Source organism: Oncorhynchus clarkii, chromosome 5, assembly GCF_045791955.1.
Source record: "Oncorhynchus clarkii lewisi isolate Uvic-CL-2024 chromosome 5, UVic_Ocla_1.0, whole genome shotgun sequence".
NCBI lineage: Eukaryota > Metazoa > Chordata > Actinopteri > Salmoniformes > Salmonidae > Oncorhynchus > Oncorhynchus clarkii.
This window is the reverse complement of record NC_092151.1, coordinates 40,754,587-40,780,445: the sequence shown is the minus strand read 5'-3', so window position 1 is coordinate 40,780,445 and position 25,859 is coordinate 40,754,587. Positions and strand designations below refer to the sequence as shown.

Here is a 25,859-nt window from a genome sequence, read left to right as displayed (position 1 = left end):
ACAAAGATGAACGGAGCAAAGTCCTGAGAGATCCTTGATGAAAACGTGCTCCAGAGCGCTCAGGACCCCAAACTGTGGTGAAGGTTCACCTTCCAACAGGACAACAACCTTAAGCACGCAGCCAAGACAACGCAGGAGTCGCTTCAGGACAAGTCTCTGAATGTCTTTGAGTGGCCCAGCCAGAGCCCGGACTTGAACCCGATCAAGCATCTCTGGAGAGACCTGAAAATAAGAAGTACCCGTGCTAAGGCCTGTTCAACGCTGGTCTGACCAATCGGAATCCATGCTTCAAGATTGTATTGATCACGCGAACTGGGATATGTTCCGGGTAGCCTCTGAGAATAACCACTGCATTTAACCAGGGCAAGGTGACTGGGAATATGACCGAAAACAAACAGTGTAGTTATTCCCTCCGTAAGGCAATCAAACAGGCAAAACATCAGTACAGAGACAAAGTGGAGTCGCAATTCAACGGCTCAGACACAAGACGAATGTGACAGGGTCTACAGACAATCACGGACTACAAAGGGAAAACCAGTCACGTCGTGGATCCCGGACAAGCTAAACACCTTCTTCGTCCACTTTGAGGATAACACAGTGCCACCGACGCAGCCCGCTACCAAGGACTGCGGGCTCTCCTCCGTGGCCAACTTGAGTAAGACATTAAAGCGTGTTAACCCTCGCAAGGCTGCCCGCCCAGACAGCATCCCTAGCCACATCCTCAGAGCATGCACAGACCAGCTGACTGGAGTGTTTTCGGACATATTAAATCTTTCTATCCCAGTCTGCTGTCCCCACTTGCATCCACCATTGTTCCTGTATCCAAGAAAGCAAAGGTAACTGAACTTCTGTCATCATGAAGTGTTTTGAGAGGCTGGTCAAGGATCATATCACCTGTACCTTACATGCCACCCTAGACCCACTTCAACTTGCTTACCGCCCCAATAGATCCACAGATGATGCAATCGCCATCGCACTGCACACTGCCCTATCCCATCTGGACAAGAAGAATACCTATGTAAGAATGCTGTTCATTGACTATAGCTCAGCAGTCAACACCATAGTGCCCTCAAGCTCATCATTAAGTTTGGGGCCCTGGGTCTCAACCCAGGGCCCCCTGTGCAACTGGGTCCTGGACTTCCTGACGGGTCCCCTCCAGGTGGTGAAGGTAGGAAACAACACCTCCACTTTGCTAATGGCCATCATTAGTGCTTGATGATTTTTGCGACTGCACTTGAAGAAACATTCAAAGTTCTTGACATTTTCCGGATTGATTGCCCTTCATGTCTTAAATAAATGATGGACTGTTGTTTCTCTTTGCTTATTTGAGCTGTTCTTTCCATAATATGGACTTGGTATTTTATCAAATAGGGCTATCTTCTGTATACCACCCCTACCTTGTCACAACACAACTGATTGGCTCAAACGCATTAAGAAGGAAATAAATTCCACAAATTAACTTTTAACAAGGCACACCTGTTCATTTAAATGCATTCCAGGTGACTACCTCATGAAGCTGGTTGAGAGATTGCCAAGAGTGTTCACAGCTGTCATTAAGGCAAAGGGTGGCTACATTATAGCTGTGCCACCAGAGACTCTGGGTTCGCGCCCAGGCTCTGTCGCAGCCGGCCGCGACCTGGAGGTCCGTGGGGCGACGCACAATTGGCATAGAGTCGTCCGGGTTAGGGAGGGTTTGGCCGGTAGGGATATCCTTGTCTCATCGCGCACTAGCGACTCCTGTGGCGGACCGGGTGCAGTGTACGTTAACCAGGTCGCCAGGTGCACGGTGTTTCCTCCGACACATTGGTGCGGCTGGCTTCCGGGTTGGATGCACGCTGTGTTAACAAGCAGTGCGGCTTGGTTGGGTTGTGTTTCGGAGGACGCATGGCTTTTTTAAGAGTGGCTACTTTTAAGAATCTCAAATTTAAAATATATTTAGATTTGTTTAACACTTTTTTGGTTACTACATGATTCCATATGTGTCATTTCATAGTTGTAATGTCTTCACTAATATTCTACAATGTAGTAAATATTAAAATAAAGAAAAACCCTGGAATGAGTGTGTCCAAACTTTTTACTGGTACTGTACATTTTGTAAAATACTGGTTAGCATTGATGCAACGAATAAAGTTTATTTCTTCTTATTATTTTTTTTAAATTGTGTTTTTGACTCTATGTGTTTCTGAAGAAAGTTGACATGAAACATTCTGGGGATGACAATGTTTATTGACAGGGCATATTTGAATAAAAGGCAACAAGCTGTATCAAAACAACGAGACATTCATCATATCTGAAATTCTTCCAATAGAAATCTGCCACCAGGTGTGAAGGGGGTCCATGAAGTTGGTATATGATGACACATCTGCCCATGTTCAGATAACAATACTGTATTATTTATTTCCCTTTATGTGTAATTATGTTGTAGATGTTGCCACCAGCAGACAAGATATACTTTCTCTGGACTATTAATCCTTTTTGTCACAATAATCGTTGCTCTATTTTTGCTCCTTCATTTTGTCTCTTGCATTCTAAAATAAATTATTTAACAGTTCTTCGGTCATAAGAATAGTGTCAATGCTCTCATAGTCAGGCTGAAGCATCATGTCTGATTGACGGGGTCAGAACTACTCCTCAGGATCCAAATGCTCCCTCGTCCACACTGACCATTTTGCTTCTCACAAACCTTCTTACAGAGTTTGGCAAACTATTCTCCATGTTTGAACCCAATATTCCACGACAACATTGTAATTTGCATCTAAATTTAAGTGTTGTTCGTCTTGTCTTGTCACACTTGGTTCCAACATGGCACCCATTCAAATGTTATATATCAAACACAGTTTACTTTTGCTTCATATGTACACCACTTGGCTAGTCCTGAAGGCACCATAAAATGCCGAAAAACAAAAAAGCAGCAGCATCTGGTTAAATTAATTCAAAACAAAAATACTCCACAACACATCCATTTCCATAAGACATTGTAAAACTATAACTTTATGTGCTTAATTCACCATTTGAAAAATATAAAACCTCTAACTTGGGCATTTTATTCTAAAAGGGCTGCCCAAACTTCTAACAACAGTATGTATTTGGCAGAGCATGTTGTTGGGGAAGCAAAATAGTTGTATTGAGAATAGAGTTACCAACCATCTAGTTTGATCATGCAGTCAAGGAATAGGCAGGATGTTCCAGGTGTGCAATTCAAAAATCCCAACTCAACACCCAGTAACACGTATTATTTTATGTACAATGCCAATCTGTTAAATAAAAACGCCACCACATACTGCATGTTCACACACCTTTTAGCCAGTGCTGGTGAGAGGGGCCTAGCCACAGTGTCCCCTAGCTGCCTCTGAGGATATGACTGGTCTAGCTCAAGGTCAAGGGGGTATGAAGATTAATCAGCGTCTGCTACATCTGGGTCCGTATTCGGTTTCTTTACTGGACATAACTCTCCTCCTCCCTCTCTAAAACCTGTGATTCGTGATTCTCTTTCTGTTGTTTCTCACGTGGTTCCTCCATCTTGCTCTCCTCTCAACCATACTTTATGTACTTCCCACAAGCCTTACCAAGCCTGACTCTGTCTCTCTCTTACACCTACTGTCTCTGTCAGTTCTAACATAAAGGGAACCGCTCTGTGCATCTGTCAATTCTCCTGGGTTTCACTTTTGGATAAATAAAGGCTTTAGGGAGGGTTTTTTTTCTTCCAGAAGTGAAACGGAATCTGTTCCCCTTCACCTTCAACTCTCTCTGTCCTGTCACTTAGAAGCAGCAATGTCACTTCGAAGCAGCAATGTCATAAAATCACTATACTGCAGCAGGCACAGTAATGTTGCTGGAATAGTGGAGGCAGCTCCTGTTTTCTTTGCGACTTGCGGCAACTCTCCGTGGTTCCAAATCAATAGTTGTTTAGTGGTCCGAAACTGTCAGAAAACATGAACTTGCTTGACCATGCTATAGGTCATATGTGCAATATGTTTTGTGGACTTCACTGGACAGAGGTTGCTCTCCAGTTTTGTGATGAAACGAAGGTGTGGTTGAATTTATTCTGCCACTGTGTCTTCTTATTGTCTCGGCCTTTAGGCCTATATATCACGGTCGCAAGGCATATGAATTAACAGGTTATAGCGAAAACAATGCAATTATCACAATGCATAGGTTGCAGAATGGGGGGGGGGGGGAATCTGTCTTGGCTTCTGCAGTGATTTTACCCATGCAGCGCTACTGCACACTAACCACAGTCCCAAGGCAAGGCGTTCACTGACAAAGGAGGTTAGGAAACACTATTCTAGATGCTGGGTGAATGACTGAATTACTCTACTTGGAGCTGAAGTACTGTGAAGTAAGCTGATCATTACGATGCTTTTAGGGACAGTTCAAAATGTATTTGCACCCCCCCCCCCCCCCCCCCCCCCCCCGAAAATGTACTCAAAAAGAATGATTACCACCATAAATAACAATAACTGTAGCAACCCTGTGTTTATAAACATGGATATCGACTTGACCACTTCAGCATGTTTTGTGGCACAGTCGATGCCACGCAGAGCTATGGCCAGAAGGTTGAGGGTTCACAAGCTCACTCTTCTCCCTGCCTGACTCATTACACTACGAGCAGAGGCGGCTGCAGACAATGATCAGCTAGGGGGAAATCCGATTTTCAACATGTTGATGCTATATTTCTAATTATATCAAATATATGCAACAAATGTTAGACTAACACGTTTCTCTGTCAATGTACCACACACAACCAATAAGCAACAAATAACTGCATACCGATTGCCGACTTTGAGCGTTTCATCATGGATTGCGTTTTCAACACCAAAATCAAATAGAGTATGTAAATCTTGACAAACTGAAAATACACCCCTTCCTACTCAGTGTCGTTCGCTTGGCTTGACAATCTCCGAATGTCACGAAACTTTTTGCTGTTTTGTAACAGATCGAATGTCCGTTGCAGTTTGGATGCTGGAATTATATTAGAGCCGAGTGGATGAACATGTGCAGGTAGCCTACAGGAGACTTTTGAAGTAAACTAATCAGATTAAAACATTGTTGACTGGTTGTGGTTATGCCACATATAAAAGGTAATACATTTTAAAAGTTGAAATTACAAATATAAAGCCTATATTGAAGCGTTAGGTTCGAGGAATAGCCGATCAGATCGGAAAGGAGGCATAACGTGCTTTAAGCTTTCCCGAATAAGTGGGCCTGCTGGGAGAATGATGATCGGCAACAGACAGCGCATCAGTATCAGAAGTAAAAACACAGCCGGACTGTCCTTGTACTGTGCCTTCGTAGACCTTAAAATCATTGCATTGTGGTGTCTTGGTAGGATCATGTATTGTCCCCAAGGTCATACACATGTAATTAACTGAATTTGATGCGAGACAGCGAATAAAAAATGTATTCATAATAAAAAATAAAATAAACGTTGTATTCATTAATACAAAAAAACGTTGTACAAGACCTAGCGGCCTCACCAAGAGATTTTAGCCTCTTTGTATTCCCAATTTTGACACCAATGTAGCAAACAACAGGACAGGGAAGTGAAACCCGGTCACTGGCGTCAAAGGCAAACACCCTATGCATCGTGCCAATAGGGTTAACCCACTTGGTATTAATTGTATCATGGCTCATACAGCGAGGATTGTGACAGTATAATGGGTTTGGAATGACAGTCACAGGGACCAGGGTTTGAGTCCCAGTCAGGGTACCCCCCTAATCCACTATATTGGTTTCAGGTGTTGGAGAACACCATTGAAAGCATGTCCCAGCTAAGTTTCACTCCCAGTCCATTTGTGTTAGGCTAGAAGTGTTTCTGTCAGGTTTCTGTACTGCACATGTGATGGCAGAGTATGCAAAACAAATGTGCACCCGATTGATACCAATCTTCATGATATCATTCTTCCAGGTAGGCCTACTTTTGCAGTCAACATTTAATTGGAAGGTTTGCGGGGGAAACGTTGTAAATGACTGTTTCAGCATGCACCGCGGATTTTCTAGTCTTCCCATTAGAAGTGTGTAATTCAGGCTGACTACTCGCATCTATTGAGTTGCAACGTCCCATAAATTGAATGTCCAAATCAACTTAAAGTATCAACAAAGAGTTTTGCATCGACACAATTCGAAAGGAAGGCTACAGCTAAATTGTTTCCTTTTACTATTTGCGATTCTCAAATTATTATTTTGATTCCCATGATTCGATTCACCACAATTTAACCCCAACTACTACTGTATAATTTTTTATTTCACCTTTCTTTAACCAGGTAGGCCAGTTGAGAATAAGTTCTCATTTACAACTGCGACCTGGCCAAGCACATCGTTCAGTTAGTAAAAAATAATCATTTAAAAGAATCGATTCATTTGAATTAAATTCATCACTATTTTATAAAACGTTTGACTATTTTTAGAACTGTGAAGAGGGGAATCAGTTATATAGTAGATCAAATGTGTTTGGCCTAAACAAGATGAATAGGAGAGCTTTTTGAGCTGCATATATCATGTCTTGACTGTTCTTTCCTGCGCAATGATGACCCTGGCCTCTCTACTGCCTATCAGCTATTCATTTTGTTCTTGTGCAATTATATTGAAAATCGGTGCAGATTTGAATGTTTTTATGTGGTAAAATTTCTAGTTAACTTATTGCAGATCCATTATTGTCACTATGTATAGAGAGCAGGATAGAGTTGACTGTATAGTAATCATGCAGAAAAGTGTAGTGCATAAGGGAAGTACCAAAACATCTTGATAGGGGAGGTGCAAGCAAACAGATGAGGAAATGTGACTATATGGAAGACATTATATAGTAAAACCTGCTAAATGGGGAATGTAAGCCAGGGAAAAAAATACACCACCCTCCCCAAAGCAAAAAAATATGTTTGACAACCCTCCCCTATTTTGGACCAACTCCCCACCCCAGTAAATGTCGAACTGTCCCTTAAGTGCTACTGCAGCTCACATGGTGGGCATGGGCGGGGCATTACAGTGAGATGGTTCTGAGTGACCTCATCATAAAGCGCTGTCCAATTACGACGTCACGTTCTCCTGGTAAGACGTTGCACTCATCAACCAATGGTTGCGTGCCACGTCATTGACTATTTAATCGCCTGACAGATTGCTATAACATGTGATGTGGTTAGCTGATACTTAAAATACCTATCCATGCGTTGTAAGATCTGGCAGGCGTCAACAATGCCCGGTCAGAGGAACGTGCCCTATATGTGCTGCAAAGCCTCCTGGGCCTGTTCGGTGTACACCTCATCCTTTCCCGCCCACGAGCTGAAGCTGTCTTCAAACTGTGCATTCCGCTGGGAGTTCCGCCTCTTGTCGCGAGAGAAGAAGCTAAACCTGAGAGATGAGAGGAAGCGAGGATGGAAAAGTACAGAGAAAAGAGAGACAAAAAAGTGGACTTCACTACCCAGCGTCATTGTTGCCGTATGTCCTCCAGACATATTCTTTAGTCTCTCATGACTTTAGAGTTCTGTGGTTATAACTGTTAAAATACAGAGACCTGAGATGCATTTCTACACAATGAGTTCTGAGATGAGATAAAGTGCATCATGGTTAGAGTTATATGCACAAAGCAACAGAAGCAGAGGAAAAGCAATAGTTATAAAAAATCTGTTAACGGGACAGGAAGTGAATACAGACCCTATTCTGACTGGCTGATTTGATCATTCAAATCATCTTTCCATTAGACAGTGATTTAGATAGCCCCACAGTCAGCCAATCAGAATATAAACATCTACAACGGATGAGAGGGTCCATGCAGGTGCGATAACCAGGGCCCAGAGTTTTTACTGGTCAGATCACAAAGTCAGGAATAACTCCTGGCCCGACCAATACGACATACAGGGGAAGAAGGTGTTAGCTAAGACAGTGAGTGACACAGAGGCCAACCAATAACGGTGGTCGTACAAGGGATATGAGATGTCTGATTGGCTGTAAAGTGGGGTCATCTGAAATCAAACCAGCTGCCACCATCGGCATTATGGCTGTGAAGATCCTGTCACACAGAGGTACACACACAGAGGTACACACACAGAGGTACACACACAGAGGTACACACACACACACACACATACACACACACACACGCACACACACACACACACAGAAAGACAAGCGGAGATAGAGGGAGAGGGAAGAGAGGGACCACATTAAACACAGCCCATTTGATTTATTTCCATCCGCTGTGAGATACGTTGCTACACCCAGTTTGGTGTAGATCAGAATCCAGTGTATCTGCGGGTGTGTGGTACGTACAGGCGTTTGATTCCTGACTCGGGCTGTGCGTTGGGTCGGGGCCGCGCCCTCAGTTGTTCAGGAGAAGGGGAAGGAGTAGGGGGGCCGGTCTCGTCCTCCGCCTCTTCACTGGAGAGAGAGGAAGAACAGTCATCACTCCACCATCATCATTGTCAATATTGTTGACTCCAATACTGTTAACTTTTAACTTCTTAAATTTAACCTGACAACTTGTGTTAATCTCATCTGATTAAAAAAAAGCATGTTCTGTTTGTATGGTGAAAATAAATAGGGCTGCCTTTTGTAGTAGGCGATCTCCTCCTGTAGCATGAACACTTTGGCCTTGAGCTCGTTTCTCTCGTGCAGAACGTCTCTCAGCTCCTGCAGTGTGAACCGGGGCCTGTTGGGATCCTTCTGGTCCAGGCCTCCGCCCTCCTCATCGCATAGCGCCTCCTAGTGAGGTACAGCCACATTACACCATGGGACGAAGGAAGAAAGGAAAGGAAGGAATAGAGGACAGGCAGGAAGGAGGGATACCTTGGTAAAGTGTTGGAACAGAGCAGGTGTGTCCTCATCACACATCGCCTCCTAGTGGCACAGGAAGAGAACTGTAGGTCAGACACTGGGCCCTGTTCCAATACTTAAGAAATGCACCCTTCTCTACTCCCTTCCTTCATTCCCTACAGCCAGAAGTGCACCTCAGGTTGAGATACTTCAGACTAACTCACTGCATGCAACCAACAGAGGTCAGTCATGCAGAAAACAGTCTTAAGCCACTCTGTAGCAAATGGCATGTGAAAAAAGAGGCACTAAGGACAGTCATGCTATAATCGTTACAGGCTGAGCTTGTGTTCCGAGGTCCCGTTGGTACAAACTACATACTCTGCTATTGCGTGTGTTGCAGGGACTAGTCCATGTGCTGTTACAGGGGCGTCAGAGCAGTCTATGTTTAGAGGTGACAGCTGCAGTGGTACGGTCTGCCCCAGTGGGTGTAGGGACAGTGGGTTCTCACACGCACACACAGTCTGACATAGTTGGCACAGGGATACTTGACTCACACATGCTTTGTGCTGTCAAAATCAACAGTTAGGGTGCACACACTGGGGTAGTAGAACTGCAGGCAGGAGCACACACACACACTCCCACATACACACTGTGCACGTTTATAACACACCCCGACACACACGCCAACTGTGCGCATTCTCCAACACATACCGTATGCGTACACAAAACCTCACTCTTCCTCTTCCTCTCAAACACACACCCATGTGGTAAAGTTAGGGAAAAGGGTTCACTGACTCAAGGTTGGCTGAATCAAAAACACAGCCCTTGAAATGCAATCAAACTTCACAATCCCACACGTGTACAGGTGAATGAGGCAGCATCTCAACTCTGTGCTCTAGCGATAGCAGCGTCAATAGGACACTGTTTAAGGGGACAGTGTGTGGTGCAAAGGTTAGAGGTCACGGCAAACACACCATTCTGGGGGCGGCTAGCTAGCTAGCACAACGGTGTTACCCATAGCAACACTGCCTCTTCCTCTACATCCTCATCATCGTCATCCAGGGACGGGAGGCGCGTGGCCGGATCGTACCCCCCCAACATCAGCTCAGGGTGGTAGTGACTGTCTGGTTCTGGCCAGCCCACACCCTGAGCCCCCACCTCTGAGGAGCAGGGGCTACCAGGCTGTGAGGGGGAGATATTTTTTGTATTGTACCTTTATCGAGGGTTAGTCATTGTAAAAGAAAAGTGACAACATAAATGGTACTGCAGAGTACTGTGGGTGATATGTGTTCCACTTTCTGTATGAAGTCTGTGAAAAATCTGCTTTTCATTCGGCTACCAGTAAACCAGTTTGGTGTGCATGTGACTACAAAGGTCATTGCCAGGTCACTTTTAGCTGTCCTGAATTGTCTGGCTGCCTTTCTGTCTCTGTCTACATGTCTCTGGCTTGCATGCTGGTTGGCTGGCTAGCTGGCTGTGGAGGGGTAGAGAGGGGGGGGCTATTTCTGTCCTACCCCCCTTCCCTCCACCTCCACCTCCCACCCCTCATATGATAGCCAGGTCATGTTTTTCAAGGAGACTCCGGCTCTAAAGGCTGTCAGTCAGACTGCTATAAACTGACTCAGGCTGCAAAGATTTTCTCATAGATGTGAAAAGAAAAGATAATACTCTGCCAGCGGCCGCCAGGGTTATAATGAAGCACATAGGGCTGCTGGGGGCAAGTCTCCCTGTAATAACTGTGTAGTTACCTGTGCAGGTGAGCCTTAACTGTGTAGCTGCCAGTGTGCCTGGCTGGTTCTACCAACCTGAGCAGGTGTTGTTATTACCTGTGCGGGGGAGGGGGGCTGGGGAGGTGTTGTTATTACCTGTGCGGGGGAGGGGGGCTGGGGAGGTGTTGTTATTACCTGTGTGGGGGAGGGGGCCTGGGGAGATGTTATTACCTGTGCGGGGGAGGGGGGCTGGGGAGGTGTTGTTATTACCTGTGCGGGGGAGGGGGGCTGGGGAGATGTTATTACCTGTGCGGGGGAGGGGGGCTGGGGAGGTGTTGTTATTACCTGTGCGGGGGAGGGGGGCTGGGGAGATGTTATTACCTGTGTGGGGGAGGGGGGCTGGGGAGATGTTATTACCTGTGTGGGGGAGGGGGGCTGGGGAGATGTTATTACCTGTGCGGGGGAGGGGGGCTGGGGAGATGTTATTACCTGTGTGGGGGAGGGGGGCTGGGGAGGTGTTGTTATTACCTGTGCAGGGGAGGGGGGCTGGGGAGATGTTATTACCTGTGTGGGGGAGGGGGCTGGGGAGATGTTATTACCTGTGTGGGGGAGGGGGGCTGGGGAGGTGTTGTTATTACCTGTGCAGGGGAGGGGGGCTGGGGAGATGTTATTACCTGTGTGGGGGAGGGGGGCTGGGGAGATGTTATTACCTGTGTGGGGGAGGGGGGCTGGGGAGATGTTATTACCTGTGCGGGGGAGGGGGGCTGGGGAGATGTTATTACCTGTGTGGGGGAGGGGGGCTGGGTAGGTGTTGTTATTACCTGTGCAGGGGAGGGGGGCTGGGGAGATGTTATTACCTGTGTGGGGGAGGGGGGCTGGGGAGGTGTTGTTATTACCTGTGCGGGGGAGGGGGGCTGGGGAGATGTTATTACCTGTGTGGGGGAGGGGGGCTGGGGAGGTGTTGTTATTACCTGTGCGGGGGAGGGGGCCTGGGGAGATGTTATTACCTGTGTGGGAGAGGGGGGCTGGGGAGGTGTTGTTATTACCTGTGTGGCGGAGGGGGGCTGGGGAGATGTTATTACCTGTGCGGGGGAGGGGAGCTGGGGAGGTGTTGTTATTACCTGTGCAGGGGAGGGGGGCTGGGGAGATGTTATTACCTGTGCGGGGGAGGGGGGCTGGGGAGATGTTATTACCTGTGTGGGGGAGGGGGGCTGGGGAGATGTTATTACCTGTGCGGGGGAGGGGGGCTGGGGAGATGTTATTACCTGTGTGGGGGAGGGGGGCTGGGGAGGTGTTGTTATTACCTGTGCAGGGGAGGGGGGCTGGGGAGATGTTATTACCTGTGTGGGGGAGGGGGGCTGGGGAGATGTTATTACCTGTGTGGGGGAGGGGGGCTGGGGAGATGTTATTACCTGTGTGGGGGAGGGGGGCTGGGGAGGTGTTGTTATTACCTGTGCAGGGGAGGGGGGCTGGGGAGATGTTATTACCTGTGTGGGGGAGGGGGGCTGGGGAGATGTTATTACCTGTGTGGGAGAGGGGGGCTGGGGAGGTGTTGTTATTACCTGTGTGGCGGAGGGGGGCTGGGGAGATGTTATTACCTGTGCGGGGGAGGGGGGCTGGGGAGGAGGCTCCTCTAAACCCTGAGGCGTGTCTCCTTGCAGGCGCTCCCTTAAACGTGTCACTTCCTGCCGAAGTGCTCCCATTTCCTGTACCCGTGCTTGAGCTCCCGCCTCCAGTTCCACCTTAAGATACAAATATAATAATATACTGAACAAAAATATAAAGGCAACATGTAAAGTGTTGGTTCCATGTTAAATGAGCTGAAATAAAAGATACCAGAAATTTTCCAGACGCACAAAAAAGCTTATTTCTCTCAAATTTTGTGCACAAATATGTTTACATCCCTGTTAGTGAGCCTTTCCAAGATAATCCATCCACCTGACTGGTGTGACATATCAAGAAGCTGATTACACAGGTGCATCTTGTGCTGGGGACAATACAAGGCCACTCTAAAATGCACAGATCGTGCAATTGGCATGCTGACTGCAGGAATGTCCACCAGAGCTGTTGCATGAGAACTGATTGTTAATTTCTTGACCATAAGCCGCCTCCAATGTCATTTTTGAGAATTTGGCAGTATGTCCAACCGGTCTCACAACCGCAGACAATGTGTAACCACGCCAGCCCTCCACTTCCGCCTTCTTCACCTGTGGGATCGTCTGAGAACAGCCACCTGGACAGCTGATGAAACTGAGGAGTATTTCTGTCTGTAATAAAGCCTTTTGGTGTGAAAAAAATCATTCTGATTGGCTGGGCCTGGCTCCCCAGTGGTTGGGAATGGCTCCAATTGTCACACCCTGGCCATAGAGAGGCTTTTTATTCTCTATTTTGGTTAGGCCAGGTTGTGACTAGGGTTGGCGTTCTATGTTCTTTTTTCTATGTTTTTGTATTTCTTTGTTTTTGGCCGGGTATGCTGTCTGTCGTTGTCTCTAATTGAGAACCATACTCTTGCCCACATGGGTTTTGTGGGTAGTTATTTTCTGTGTAGTGTGTGTTGCACCTGACGGAGCAGTTTCGGTTGTACCGTTTGTTACTTTGTTATTTAGTGTTCAGTTATATTTATAAAATGCCGAACACGTACCACGCTGCACCTTGGTCCTCACCTTCTTCCACCAACGGCCGTTACACCTATGCTCTCCCAGGCCCACCCATGGCTGCGCCCCTTCCCAGTTATGTGAAATCCATAGATTAGGTCCTAACTTGCTGACTAGACCGGACAAGCGAGCGCGTCCGCGTGTGCCATCGCTCACATGTGGATTTTCTCCATCCACATCAGGACACAAAGATTGATATATGGTCTTCTTCTTCGGACCTTATATGGCGGTTGGCAACCAACTTTAAGGTGCATTACCACCACCAACTGGACTGGAGTGTGCACCTCAGTTCATCTTTCAATCACCCACGTGGGTATATGCTCCTAAAAACCAATGAGGAAATGGGAGAGGCGGGACTTGCAGCTCGTCAAGCGTCAAAAATATAACCAAGTTCTATTTTAGCGCCTGGCTACGCAGACGCTCATTGACGCGGGCGAGCGCGTTATTTCAGTTGACTTATTTCCTTATATGAACTTGTTGAAATTGTTGAACTTATATTCTTGTTCAGTATACATTGTTGAAGTACTTCTGAACTATTTTGTTTTTCAAATACTGTGGGTAATAAAATATGTATTACACATCCTAAGGCGCCGAACCTTCTGCTCGATGAGGGCTTTCCCCTGAGCTTCCACCACGGAGATCTTGTGGCGCAGGTCATGGTTGATCTTCATCAGACGAGACTGCTGCTGCTGGAGCTAGAGATATTGAGGGATGGAGGGGAAGGGAGGTGCGGGGAGGGAGATGGATGGATGGGTGGAAGTAAAGAGGGGGTAGAAACAAGAAGAGATGGTGGTAGAGTGAGTCGGAGAGAGAGTTAGGGGACAGGCGGAATAGAGAGGAACGTGGGGCCCAGAGAGGGAAGAAGTACAGGGGGATGTGACAGAGGGAAACAGAGGGTCAGGTCATTGATCCATCAAATCAACACACTTTAATAAATAAACAAATCCCCCCATAGTCTACAAGCAGTCCCTGACCCCCTAACCCAGTCTCCCCTTGACACTGATCTAAGGTCAGTTTTGTGTTCTACCTCCTAATGGTTAAGGTTGGGATTGGGGAAGGGTCAGCTGATCTTAGGTCTGTGCAAAGGGACATGTTCTACCCCAAGCAAGCACCCATCCTGCTGCCCTTACTGCCTCAACGTCCTCGTTCTTGAGCGTGAGCTCGCGGTCTTTGGCTCGGATCTCGTCTCTCTGCTTGTCCACCACCTCCTTCAGCTTCTTCATCACCTGGCGCTCCCGCTCCGACATACCTGGCAACGCAGCAGAGAAAACATGGCAGAGCAGAGAGGGTTAACTCAGTATGGATGAACAATATAAATACCTGGCAGCCAAGACACAGGAGAAAGGATCCAACTTAGAACAACATGAATACTCTGTGTGAGTACAGTGGCTTGCAAAAGTATTCGGCCCCCTGGAACTTTGCGACCTTTTGCCACATTTCAGGCTTCAAACATAAAGATATAAAACTGTATTTTTTTGTGAAGAATCAACAACAAGTGGGACACAATCATGAAGTGGAACGACATTTATTGGATATTTCAAACTTTTTTAACAAATCAAAAACTGAAAAATTGGGCGTGCAAAATTATTCAGCCCCTTTACTTTCAGTGCAGCAAACTCTCTCCAGAAGTTCAGTGAGGATCTCTGAATGATCCAATGTTGACATAAATGACTAATGATGATAAATACAATCCACCTGTATGTAATCAAGTCTCCGTATAAATGCACCTGCACTGTGATAGTCTCAGAGGTCCGTTAAAAGCGCAGAGAGCATCATGAAGAACAAGGAACACACCAGGCAGGTCCGAGATACTGTTGTGAAGAAGTTTAAAGCCGGATTTGGATACAACAAGATTTCCCAAGATTTAAACATCCCAAGGAGCACTGTGCAAGCGATAATATTGAAATGGAAGGAGTATCAGACCACTGCAAATCTACCAAGACCTGGCCGTCCCTCTAAACTTTCAGCTTATACAAGGAGAAGACTGATCAGAGATGCAGCCAAGAGGCCCATGATCACTCTGGATGAACTGCAGAGATCTACAGCTGAGGTGGGAGACTCTGTCCATAGGACAACAATCAGTCGTATATTGCACAAATCTGGCCTTTATGGAAGAGTGGCAAGAAGAAAGCCATTTCTTAAAGATATCCATAAAAAGTGCCGTTTAAAGTTTGCCACAAGCCACCTGGGAGACACACCAAACATGTGGAAGAAGGTGCTCTGGTCAGATGAAACCAAAATTGAACTTTTTGGCAACAATTCAAAACGTTATGTTTGGCGTAAAAGCAACACAGCTGAACACACCATCCCCACTGTCAAACATGGTGGTGGCAGCATCATGGTTTGGGCCTGCTTTTCTTCAGCAGGCACAGGGAAGATGGTTAAAATTGATGGGAAGATGGATGGAGCCAAATACAGGACCATTCTGGAAGAAAACCTGATGGAGTCTGCAAAAGACCTGAGACTGGGACAGAGATTTGTCTTCCAACAAGACAATGATCCAAAACATAAAGCAAAATCTACAATGGAATGGTTCAAAAATAAACATATCCAGGTGTTAGAATGGCCAAGTCAAAGTCCAGACCTGAATCCAATCGAGAATCTGTGGAAAGAACTGAAAACTGCTGTTCACAAATGCTCTCCATCCAACCTCACTGAGCTCGAGCTGTTTTGCAAGGAGGAATGGGAAAAAATGTCAGTCTCTCGATGTGCAAAACTGATAGAGACATACCCCAAGCGACTTACAGCTGTAATCGCAGCAAAAGGTGGCGCTACAAAGTATTAACTTAAGGTGGCTGAATAATTTTGCACGCCCACTTTTTCAGTTTTTGATTTGTTAAAAAAGTTTGAAATATCCAATAAATGTCGTTCCACTTCATTAATGTGTCCCACTTGTTGTTGATTCTTCACAAAAAAATACAGTTTTATATCTTTATGTTTGAAGCCTGAAATGTGGCAAAAGGTCGCAAAGTTCAAGGGGACCAAATACTTTCGCAAGGCACTGTATGTGTATTATTTGTACACCTTTTGTACTGCACTAGAGAATAAATCAAGTGATTATGAGCACAGCAACCAAGTTCCTGTCTGTAAGCCCGACTAGCTAGGTTTAAAATAGCAAACAGTCACACATACGTACTTGATATCTCTGACACAGAAACGGCGTACCCGTGGCTGACGCACAGCCCTGAATATCAGCAATGGAGGAAGCCAGACTTTAAAACCTCAGTCAGGACTGAGCTGGTGGAGAGGGGACTTAGTGGGGACTTATGTGTGCGTGATGTGTGATTATGTAGTGTGTGTCTGTGTGTGTGTCTAGTATAGGGATGGGCATGAGTAATCGACTCAAGTACTCGAACGAACGTCAAAACTCGATCTTTAACCAAAGATCTACTTTTTTTCAAATACTGTAAAAGTATTTGGTGGAATGTGCTTTGTGGCTGCCCGAATGGGTAAGTGAAATGTATCCTCCCAAAAATGTTGTCTTGAAGACAACGTTAATTTGCTTTGACTCTAGTGTTCCATTTGTACTAGTGCATTTGTAGGGTACAACGAAAAAGAAACCAAGCCAAGCATCCCACAGTTCTTCTCCCTAAATTCCCTATCCCCTCCGTGTCTTATTCACTCAATTGTGTCCAACTGCTCTCTCTACACACGCGTGCTGAGAGTGCACCCAAAATCCCGTAAGGCCTACACAATTAATTGCCTATAAAACTCTACAGGGCCTTCAGAAAGTACTCACACTCTTTGACTTTTTCCACATTTTGTGGTGTTACAGTCTGAATTTAAAATGAATTAAATCAAGATTTTTGGTCACTGGCCTACACACAATACCCAATAATGTCAGTGGAATTATGTTTTTCTATAAAAAATTAATTACAAATGAGAAGCTGAAATGTCTTGAGTCAATAAGTATTCAACCCCTTTGTTATGGCAAGCCTAAATAAGTTCAGTAAACATGTGTTTAACAAGTCACATAAGTTGCATGGACTCACTCTGTGTGCAATAATAGTGTTTAACATAATTTTTTTAATGACTACCTCATCTCTGTACCCCACACATACAATTATCTGCAAGGTCCCTCAGTCGAGCAGTGCATTTCAAACACAGATTCACCACAAAGACCAGTGAGGTTTTCCAATGCCTCGCAAAGAAAGGAACCCATTGGTAGATGGGGGAAAAAATAAGCAGACATTGAACACCCCTTTGAGCATGGTGAAGTTATTGGATGGTGTATCAATACACCCAGTCACTACAAAGATACAGGTGTCCTTCCTAACTCAGTTGCCAGAGAGGAAGGAAACCACTCAGGGATTTCACAATGAGGCCAATGGTGACTTTAAAACAGTTACAGAGTTTAATGGCTGTGATAGGAGAACTGGATGGATCAACAACATTGTAGTTACTCCACAATATTAACCTAATTGACAGAGTGAAAAGAAGGAAGCCTGTACAGAATAAAATATTCTAAAACATGCTGCCTGTTTGCAACAAGGCACTAAAATAATACTGCAGGACATGTGGCAAAGCAAATAAGTGTTTGTCCTGAACAGAAAGTGTTATGTCTGGGGCAAATCCAATAAAAAAAATCCAATAATCTCAGGATAATAAAATAAACTGAATGGAGCTAAGCACAGGCAAAATCATAGAAGAAAGCCAGGTTCAGTCTGCTTTCCACCAGACACCGGGAGATGAATTCACCTTTCAGCAATACAACAACCTAAAACACAAGGCCAAATCTACACTGGAGTTGCTTACTAAGAGAACAGTGAACGTTCCTAAGTGGCCGGGTTACAGTCTTGACTTAAATCTGCTTGAAAATCTGTGGCTAGACCTAAAAATGGTTGTCTAGCAATGACCAAAAACCAATTTGACAGAGCTTGAAGAATTTTGAAAAGAATTAAGGGTAACTGTTACACAATCCAGGTGTGGAAAGCTCTTCGAGGCTTACCCAGAAAGACCCAGAAAGACTCACAGCTGTAATCGCTGCCAAAGGTGATTCTAACATGCATTTACTCAGGGGGTTGAATACTTATCTAATCAAGATACAGCACATTAGTGTTTTATTTTTCATGATTTATTTTTCCTTCCACTTTGACAATACAGAGTTGTAACACAGCAAAATTAGGAAAAAGCCAAGGGGTGTGAACACTTTCCGAAGGCCCTGTAACTGATGGGATACACAAGCTACATTCCTTGCCAAATGACAACAGTTTTATCACAAATTCAAAATGTAGTTTTTGATTGAAGTAGAGAAATACGTGTTCCAACAACGAGCTGCAGTTTTGGAATAATTGCGTCCTGTCTATTTTCCGCATAGGCTACTTTGCAAACGGCGAGTGCCATTTAGAATTGGTTAGCCTAGACCCTAGGCTATAACCCCCCTAAACATAGACAGGTTCCACGCTGAAGAAATTATCAAGAAAAATAACGTATTTTTTCATCAAAATCATTAAGCCTATAGGCCTACTCACCAAATAGATGTCATGGCTTTAATTCATCACCATGCAGGGTTCAATGTGGACAGGCAGAATAAACTAAATCTAACGTCTATATCGAGAGAAAAAAACACTGAATTTTGTTTTGTAAACCTGAAAAATGTCTATCAAACGCGCCAAATTGAGCCCCCTTTCAAATTGTCCCTCTTTGAGAATAACTGTTGCAGACCCGAAATGCGCATCACTATGGGTGACCCTGTAAAACACATTTCACTGCACCTATCTGGTGTATGTGTCAATAAAACGTCAGAATCATCAGCACTTTGCACTGGCAAAAAACATTTATTCTGAAAAAGATTTTGTTATATTTAATTCTGTTATATTACATCATGTTTTTTTTTTAATACTATAAAATAGATGTATCTTGACTGTGATAAGGGCTTGGGAAATAAGTGGCTTGTCTGCTAAATTAACAAAACAAGGCTTTGCCATTGCACAGTCATCGGCTTCTACAAGCAAGCGCCACTGCTGAGTTTACTACTTTTTTAAAGACTGTTTATTATTTTTTACCTTTATTTAACTAGGCAAGTCAGTTAAGAACAAATTCTTATTTCCAATTACTGCCTAGGAACAGTGGGCTAACTGCCTTGTTCAGGGGCAGAACGACAGATTTTTAACTTGTCAGCTCTGGGATTCGATCTTGCAACCTTTTGGTTACTAGTCCAACGCTTTCACCACTGGGCTACGCTGCCACTGTGTTCCACAATATAGGCTAATATAACCAGTTGATATTATGGGTTCATCTACACACAATGTGCCATAATGACAAAGTGAAAACATGTTTTTAGAAATCTTTGCCAATATTATCAAAAATGAAATACCCAAATATCTCATTTACATAAGTATTCACACCCGAGTCAATACTTTGTAGATGCACCTTTGTGAGCAATTACAGCTGTGAGGTTTTCTGGGTAAGTCTCTAAGAGCTTTCCACACCTGAATTGTGTAACATTTACCCATTATTCTTCTCAAATGTCTTCAAGCTCTGTTAAACTGGTTGTTGATCATTGCTAGACATCTATAAATAAAATCAATTTAGCCTCAAATAAATAATGAAACATGTTCAGTTTGGTTTAAAAAATGCAAAAACAAAGTGTTGGAGAAGAAAGTAAAAGTGCAATATTTGCCATGTAAGAAAGCTAACGTTTAAGTTCCTTGCTCAGAACATATGAAAGCTGGTGGTTCATTTTAACATGAGTCTTCAATATTCCCAGGTAAGAAGTTTTAGGTTGTAGTTATTATATGAATTACAGGACTATTTCTCTCTATACCATTTGTATTTCATGAATCTTTGATATTGGATGTTCTTATAGGCACTTTAGTATTGCCAGTGTAACAGTATAGCTTCCGTCCCTCTCCTCGCTCCTCCCTGGGCTCGAACCAGGAACACAACGACAACAGCCACCCTCGAAGCAGCGTTACCCCAAGCAGAGCAAGGGGAACAACCACCCCAAGGCTCAGAGCGAGTGAAGTTTGAAACGCTATTAGCGCGCGCCATTTCACTTCGGTTACACCAGCCTCATCTCGGAGTTGATATGCTTGAAGTCATCAACTGCGCAATGCTTGACGCACAACGAAGAGCTGCTGGCAAAACACACGAAAGTGCTGTTTGAATGAATGTTTACGCGCCTGCTTCTGCCTACCTAAACCCAGTCAGAAACTTAGATACTTGTATGCTCAGTCAGATTATACGCAACGCATGACACGCTAGATTATATCTCGTAATATCATCAACCATGTGTAGATAAATAGTGATTATAATTGATTGATTGTTTTTTATAAAATAAGTTTAATGCTAGCTAGCAATTTACCTTGGCTTACTGCATTCGCGTAACAGGCAGTCAGTCTCCTTGTGGAATGCAACGAGAGAGAGAGGCAGGTTGTTATTGGGTTGGACTAGTTAACTGTAAGGTTGCAAGATTGGTTCCCCAGAGCTGACAATGTGAAAATCTTTCGTTCTGCCCCTGGTCGAGGCAATTAACCCACCATTCCTAGGCCGTCATTGAAAATAAGAATATGTTCTAAACTGACTTGCCTAGTTAAATAAAGATTAAATAAAGGTGTAAAAAATAATTTTAAAAAGGCAAAATCGGTGTCCAAAAATACCGATTTCCGATTGTTATGAAAACTTGAAATCCGCCCTAATTAATCGACCATTCCGATTAATCGGTCGACCTCTAATTTATACACCATCCAAAGTGTCATTAATATACCATGCTCAAAGGGATGTCTGTTTTTTGGGGGGACCCATCTACCAATAGGCCCTTCTTTGCGAATCATTGGAAAACCACACTGGTCTTTGTGGTTGAATCTGTGTTTGATATTCACTGCTCGACTGAGGGACCTTACAGATAATTCTATGTGTGGGGTACAGAGATGAGGTAGTTATTCAAAAATCATGTTAAACTATTATTGCACACAGAGTGAGCCCATACAACTTAATACGTAACATGTTAGGCACATTTTTGCTCCTGAATTTATTTAGGCTTGCCATAACAAAAGGTTTGAATACTTATTGACTCAAGACATTTCAGCTTTTCACTTGTAATAAATATTTTATTAATTTGTTTAAAAAAATTGAAAAACATAATTCCACTTTGACATTATGGGGTATTGTATGTAGGCCATTGACATAAAAAAATCTAAATTTAATTCATTTTAAATTCAGGCTGTTACACAACAAAATGTTGAAAATGTCAAGGGGTGTGAATACTTTCTGAAGGCACTGTAAGTATATGGGGCAATTTAGCATTTAGGATTGGTTATCGGTAAAGGCTATGATAAACGAGACATTGTTTCGCACTGTTGGCATACAGATAAATGCGCAAATATTTGTTTTCTGGTGTAGGCCTTTTGTTCTAAACATTACAGTCCTAAACAGTCAAAAAAATGTCTATCCCTAGTCTAGCAGGTGTACGAAACACTGAGGGTGGTCTGTCTCTGTGCTCATTCTCATGTGTGTCTGTGTGCAGGGGGACTGTAGCCCCTCTGTGACATCACGACAGAGCCAATCATGCAGTGATGAGCCTGGCTCAGCCTCAAACACAGAGAAGGCCTCCTTTGTGTGTGTGTGTGTGTGTGTGTGTGTGTGTGTGTGTGTGTGTGTGTGTGTGTGTGTGTGTGTGTGTGTGTGTTGAGAGAGTGCGAGCAAGCAACAGAGAGAGAGAGAGAGAGAGAGAGAGAGAGAGAGAGAGTGTGTATACAGTGTATATGTATGTGTAACCAACATTCTTTAAAAGAGGCAATTAAGTAATATTGTCATTGTGTGCATGTATGGGTTTAGACTGTAGGGTGTAGAGTAAAGGGTTTAGGATTCAGGGTTTAGTACCTTCGTGCCTCTGCAGGTCCTCTTCACTCATGGGGTCTTTGATGGACATGTTCGTAAGGAGTGTTTTGTTCTCTTCCTGAAGCTGAGCGATCTGAGACAACAGGTCCTGGGCCTCCCCTCTCCATACATCCTCTACCAACTCCAGCTCCTACGCACACACACACACGCACGCACGCACACACACACACACACACGCACACACGCACACACGCATACACACACACACAAACACACAGAGTTAACAAACACACACTCCATACATCTTGTCTGCACGCACACACTCCAAACACAGACTCCTCTCCTCTCCATTCATGCCTGCTCACAGCCCCACCACAAACACATCCTTAAAATGTGGTGTTTCCACCATATTACTTTAACCAATTCAGCCCTCTCTGATCAATGGTTTGAAAGCACACAAGGAAAAGAAGCCATTTGGGCTAATATTAGGACGTGGCCACAGACATACCACTGAGCCATGATTTGTTTGAGTAATAACACTCAGAAAAAAGGGTTCCAAAAGGGTTCTTCGGCTGTCCCCATAGGAGAACCCTTTTTGGTTCCAGGTAGAACCCTTTGGGTTCCATGTAGAAACCTTTCCACAGAACCAAAAAGGGTTCTTCAAATGGTTATCCTATATAGGGACAGCCAAATAACCCTTTTAGGTTCTAGATAGCACTTTTTTCCTACAACATGTGCATTGGTAGGCTATACAAAAGGCATCCGTTTTGTTGTCAACGTGAACTTTTACAGTGGCTTTCTCCTGTCTGTCAATGAATGTCTTCATCCTCGTGATGTTTAAAGATAGTTGGGCTCATAGACTATACTCTGGCTTTACTGTCAGCTTTACTGTTGTTTGCATAGCCTACACACTAAAAACAAATGGTTCTATATAGTTCCAAATAAGGGTTAATTGGCTTATAACCATAGCAGAACCCTTTTTACTGCTATATGGAACATTTGAAGGTTCTATAAAGAACTATGCTCATAAGGTTCTAAATGGAATCTGTATGGTGCTGTAAAGAACCCTTTCCTAAGGTCCTATAAAGAACCATTACAAAAATCTCTATATAGCACCAATATAGGGTTCCGCTATGCTTACAACCCTTTTTGGGGCTATATTGAAACCTTATAAATGGTTCTTTAAAGAACCTTTATGGAGAATGGTTCTATAAAGAATCTTTCTAAATCTCAAAGGATCCTTGTAGAACCATCCAGGGTTTTTCATTCTTGGTTAATAGCCATGTTAAATTGTAAAAATGCCTTCGATGTTATTATTGTGTTAATTAACAAGTTGAATCAGGTGTGCTAGCTCTGGAACGGCTGGGGGTCCCTGAGGAAAGAATTGAGAACTACTGACTTATTTGTCAACCGTTCTTAATGGACACAAGGCCATACGCGAGTCTTTCACAAGATACTGTCACTGGCCTTGGTCACATATACACCCTATATACAGCAGTATGTGGACACCCCTTCAAATGAGTGGATTCGGCTATTCCAATCACACACGTTGCTGACAGGTGTATAAAATCGAACGCACAGCAGTGCAATCTCCATAGACAAACATTGGCAGTAGAATGGCCTTACTGAAGAGCTCAGTGACTTTCAAAGTTATAGGGTGCCACCTTTCCAACAAGTCAGTTCATCAAATGTATGCCCTGTTAGAGCTGCCCCGGTCAACTGTAAGTGCTGTTATTGTGAAGTGGAAACGTCTAGGAGTAACAACGCCTCAGCCGCAAAGTCGTAGGCCACACGAGCTCACAGACGGGGACCCCCCGAGTGCTGAAGCGCTTAGTTAGTTTCACACATCCCCATGTGCTACAATCGCGTAACACAACAGATTAGACCAACTGGAATGACACTCTCGTGCACAAAACGAGCTGTGAACAGTGCACGAGCCAAAATATTCTAACGAGCCACAGCCACTACATTTTAATTATCAATAAAGGGGAGATAACCCTTTTTTTGAACTGCTAAGAACCATTGAAGGGCTCAACAGGTTATTTGGGTTAGTATGGTTCCACATAGAACTATCACCCTTCCCAAAGAACGCTTAAGGAACCCACATTTTTCTCTGGCCTACTTAACCTTCTCCTGAACATTTCCAAAGCATTTATTTTAAGTTTAAGTTTAAACATTGCATCCTAAGCATTTCCAGGGGCCATAACTCTACCTACATGTACATATTACCTCAACTAACCGGTGCCCCCGCACATCGACTCTGTACTGGTACCCTCCTGTATATAGTCTCGCTATTGTTATTTTACTGCTGATCTTTAATTATTTGTTACTTTTATTTCTTATTGTTATCTGTATTTTTGTAAACTGCATTGTTGGTTAGGGGCTCCTAAGTAAGCATTGTGGGCATGTGACTAATACAATTTGATTTGATGTAATAAACATGGCTCTCTTGCCTAAGTAACATTCATGTCGTGACACACTTTATTTGAGTCAGGAGACACATCTCAGTCAACCAATGACAGGCCAGTTTAACTCCCACCATGTCACTGTCATGAGACCAGCAACGACATTTTTATTTTTAGTGCACCTACTCTGACTGTCGCAGAGGAAGATGATTAGGGTAGAGATATGCCTTCGTGTAAACGCGTTATAGACCTACTATGCACAGTAATGCACTAGTCAAGTGAACACTTGTGTTGTGGCCCTATATATTTTGTAAGAGCATATTTCTATCCCCAAAACATCCTAAGTGATTTTCTGCGACATAGCAGCGATACAAAGAGGTAGGCCTAATTGTAACAATATCCTCAGTCAATGAAGTGTCATTCACGTCAGAGACCAATTTTATTTGGGCATATCAGTTAGATTTTCTAAATGCTTAGTACACTTTCCAAAGTTATTGTTAAAATAATCTCATTGCATTCTTTTCATGATGGCATGACAAATGAGTTGTCTTCTCTTAAACTTTTCTATGTTTGTTACCATTATTGTCATATCTGCACCAAACATTATTTGGCCTACTGTTATCAATTATGTTTGGTTACAACTTGGCATATTATTAATCTTATCATGTATAAACTAATTATGACCTTCTTATGTTTCTTCTCTTTCTCCAGCCGGTCCATCCGGTCCAGCCGTAGTTTGTCCAGTTCCAGCCTCAACTCCTCTGTCTCCGGGCTGATGCTGTTCCTACTGACCATCACCTCCAGGATCTCCAGCACCCGCACCACTTTTGGCATGAGCCTGGACAGAGCCTCGCATCCATACTGATCAATGATCCGCTCAAACTCCTGGCCCACCACCGCGGCTATGTCATACACGTCCATAACCGTTAAATCGGCCACATTCTTCTCCAACGCTGACCCAAACTCTTCCATGGCTGACTGGGTGGGTGGGTTTGTATTCTGACTGTCCCCCCGCTCTGGCAGTTTTCCGCAGTCTCTCCCTGCTTTACCGGGCTATTATATTTCCTTCGACACAACAAACTTCGTCCCCTTGGAAAAAGTATTTACTTTTGGTTGTTCTGCAGGTTCTGTGTGTATCGTGTCCACGTCAATAAGTACAGATGCGTATCGATTGGGGTTTTCTACTCGCGTCGGACATCTTGTCAGCGATTTTTGATAAATTTGATAAAATCACCCGCCTTCCCATTGCGGTTCTGCTGCGCTGTCGTTCTCTCCCGATTATGTGGTCAGATAGCAGTTTGTAATGCGCATGTCAGGAATATCAATCGGTTGAGGTCGCCGCTAGGGTGAATTTGAAAAATAAATAAAAACATGACATCTCAGTCTCAGTGGTGTGAGAAGAAGATATTCAGTTGTGATATTAATTGTTCTGACAGATTTAGTGCACGTCTATGGTAATTGAAGAGCCTACAGTTAAACAGTCTATGATCCGAAGTAATGAGGGGAAAAGGACTAGACATCACATAGGCATCCTAATTAAGACCACAATATTAGAAATCAGATCA

The 25,859-nt window shown here is 44.0% G+C and overlaps 1 protein-coding gene across 6 annotated transcripts; it reads right to left on the bottom strand.

Annotated features, from left to right (window-relative positions):
• Window positions 1-2,208: 2,208 nt before the first annotated feature.
• On the bottom strand, window positions 2,209-25,589 carry LOC139408844 (Rab interacting lysosomal protein-like 1). 6 transcript variants are annotated; one of them, XM_071153220.1, is made up of 11 exons: window positions 24,979-25,589; window positions 21,932-22,079; window positions 14,239-14,357; window positions 13,705-13,803; window positions 12,053-12,196; window positions 9,760-9,927; window positions 8,779-8,829; window positions 8,540-8,694; window positions 8,263-8,370; window positions 7,915-8,002; window positions 2,209-7,344 (listed from the first exon to the last, which is right to left on the bottom strand). In XM_071153220.1, the coding sequence occupies exons 1-11, from the start codon at window positions 25,264-25,266 to the stop codon at window positions 7,339-7,341; spliced, it is 1,374 nt and encodes a 457-aa protein (XP_071009321.1). In that variant the 5' UTR covers window positions 25,267-25,589; the 3' UTR covers window positions 2,209-7,338. The 6 variants fall into 6 exon arrangements, with proteins under 6 accessions (XP_071009321.1, XP_071009318.1, XP_071009323.1 ...); XM_071153217.1 differs by lacking the exon at window positions 7,915-8,002 and having other exon boundaries at window positions 24,979-25,578; XM_071153222.1 differs by lacking the exon at window positions 9,760-9,927 and having other exon boundaries at window positions 24,979-25,266.
• Window positions 25,590-25,859: the final 270 nt, after the last annotated feature.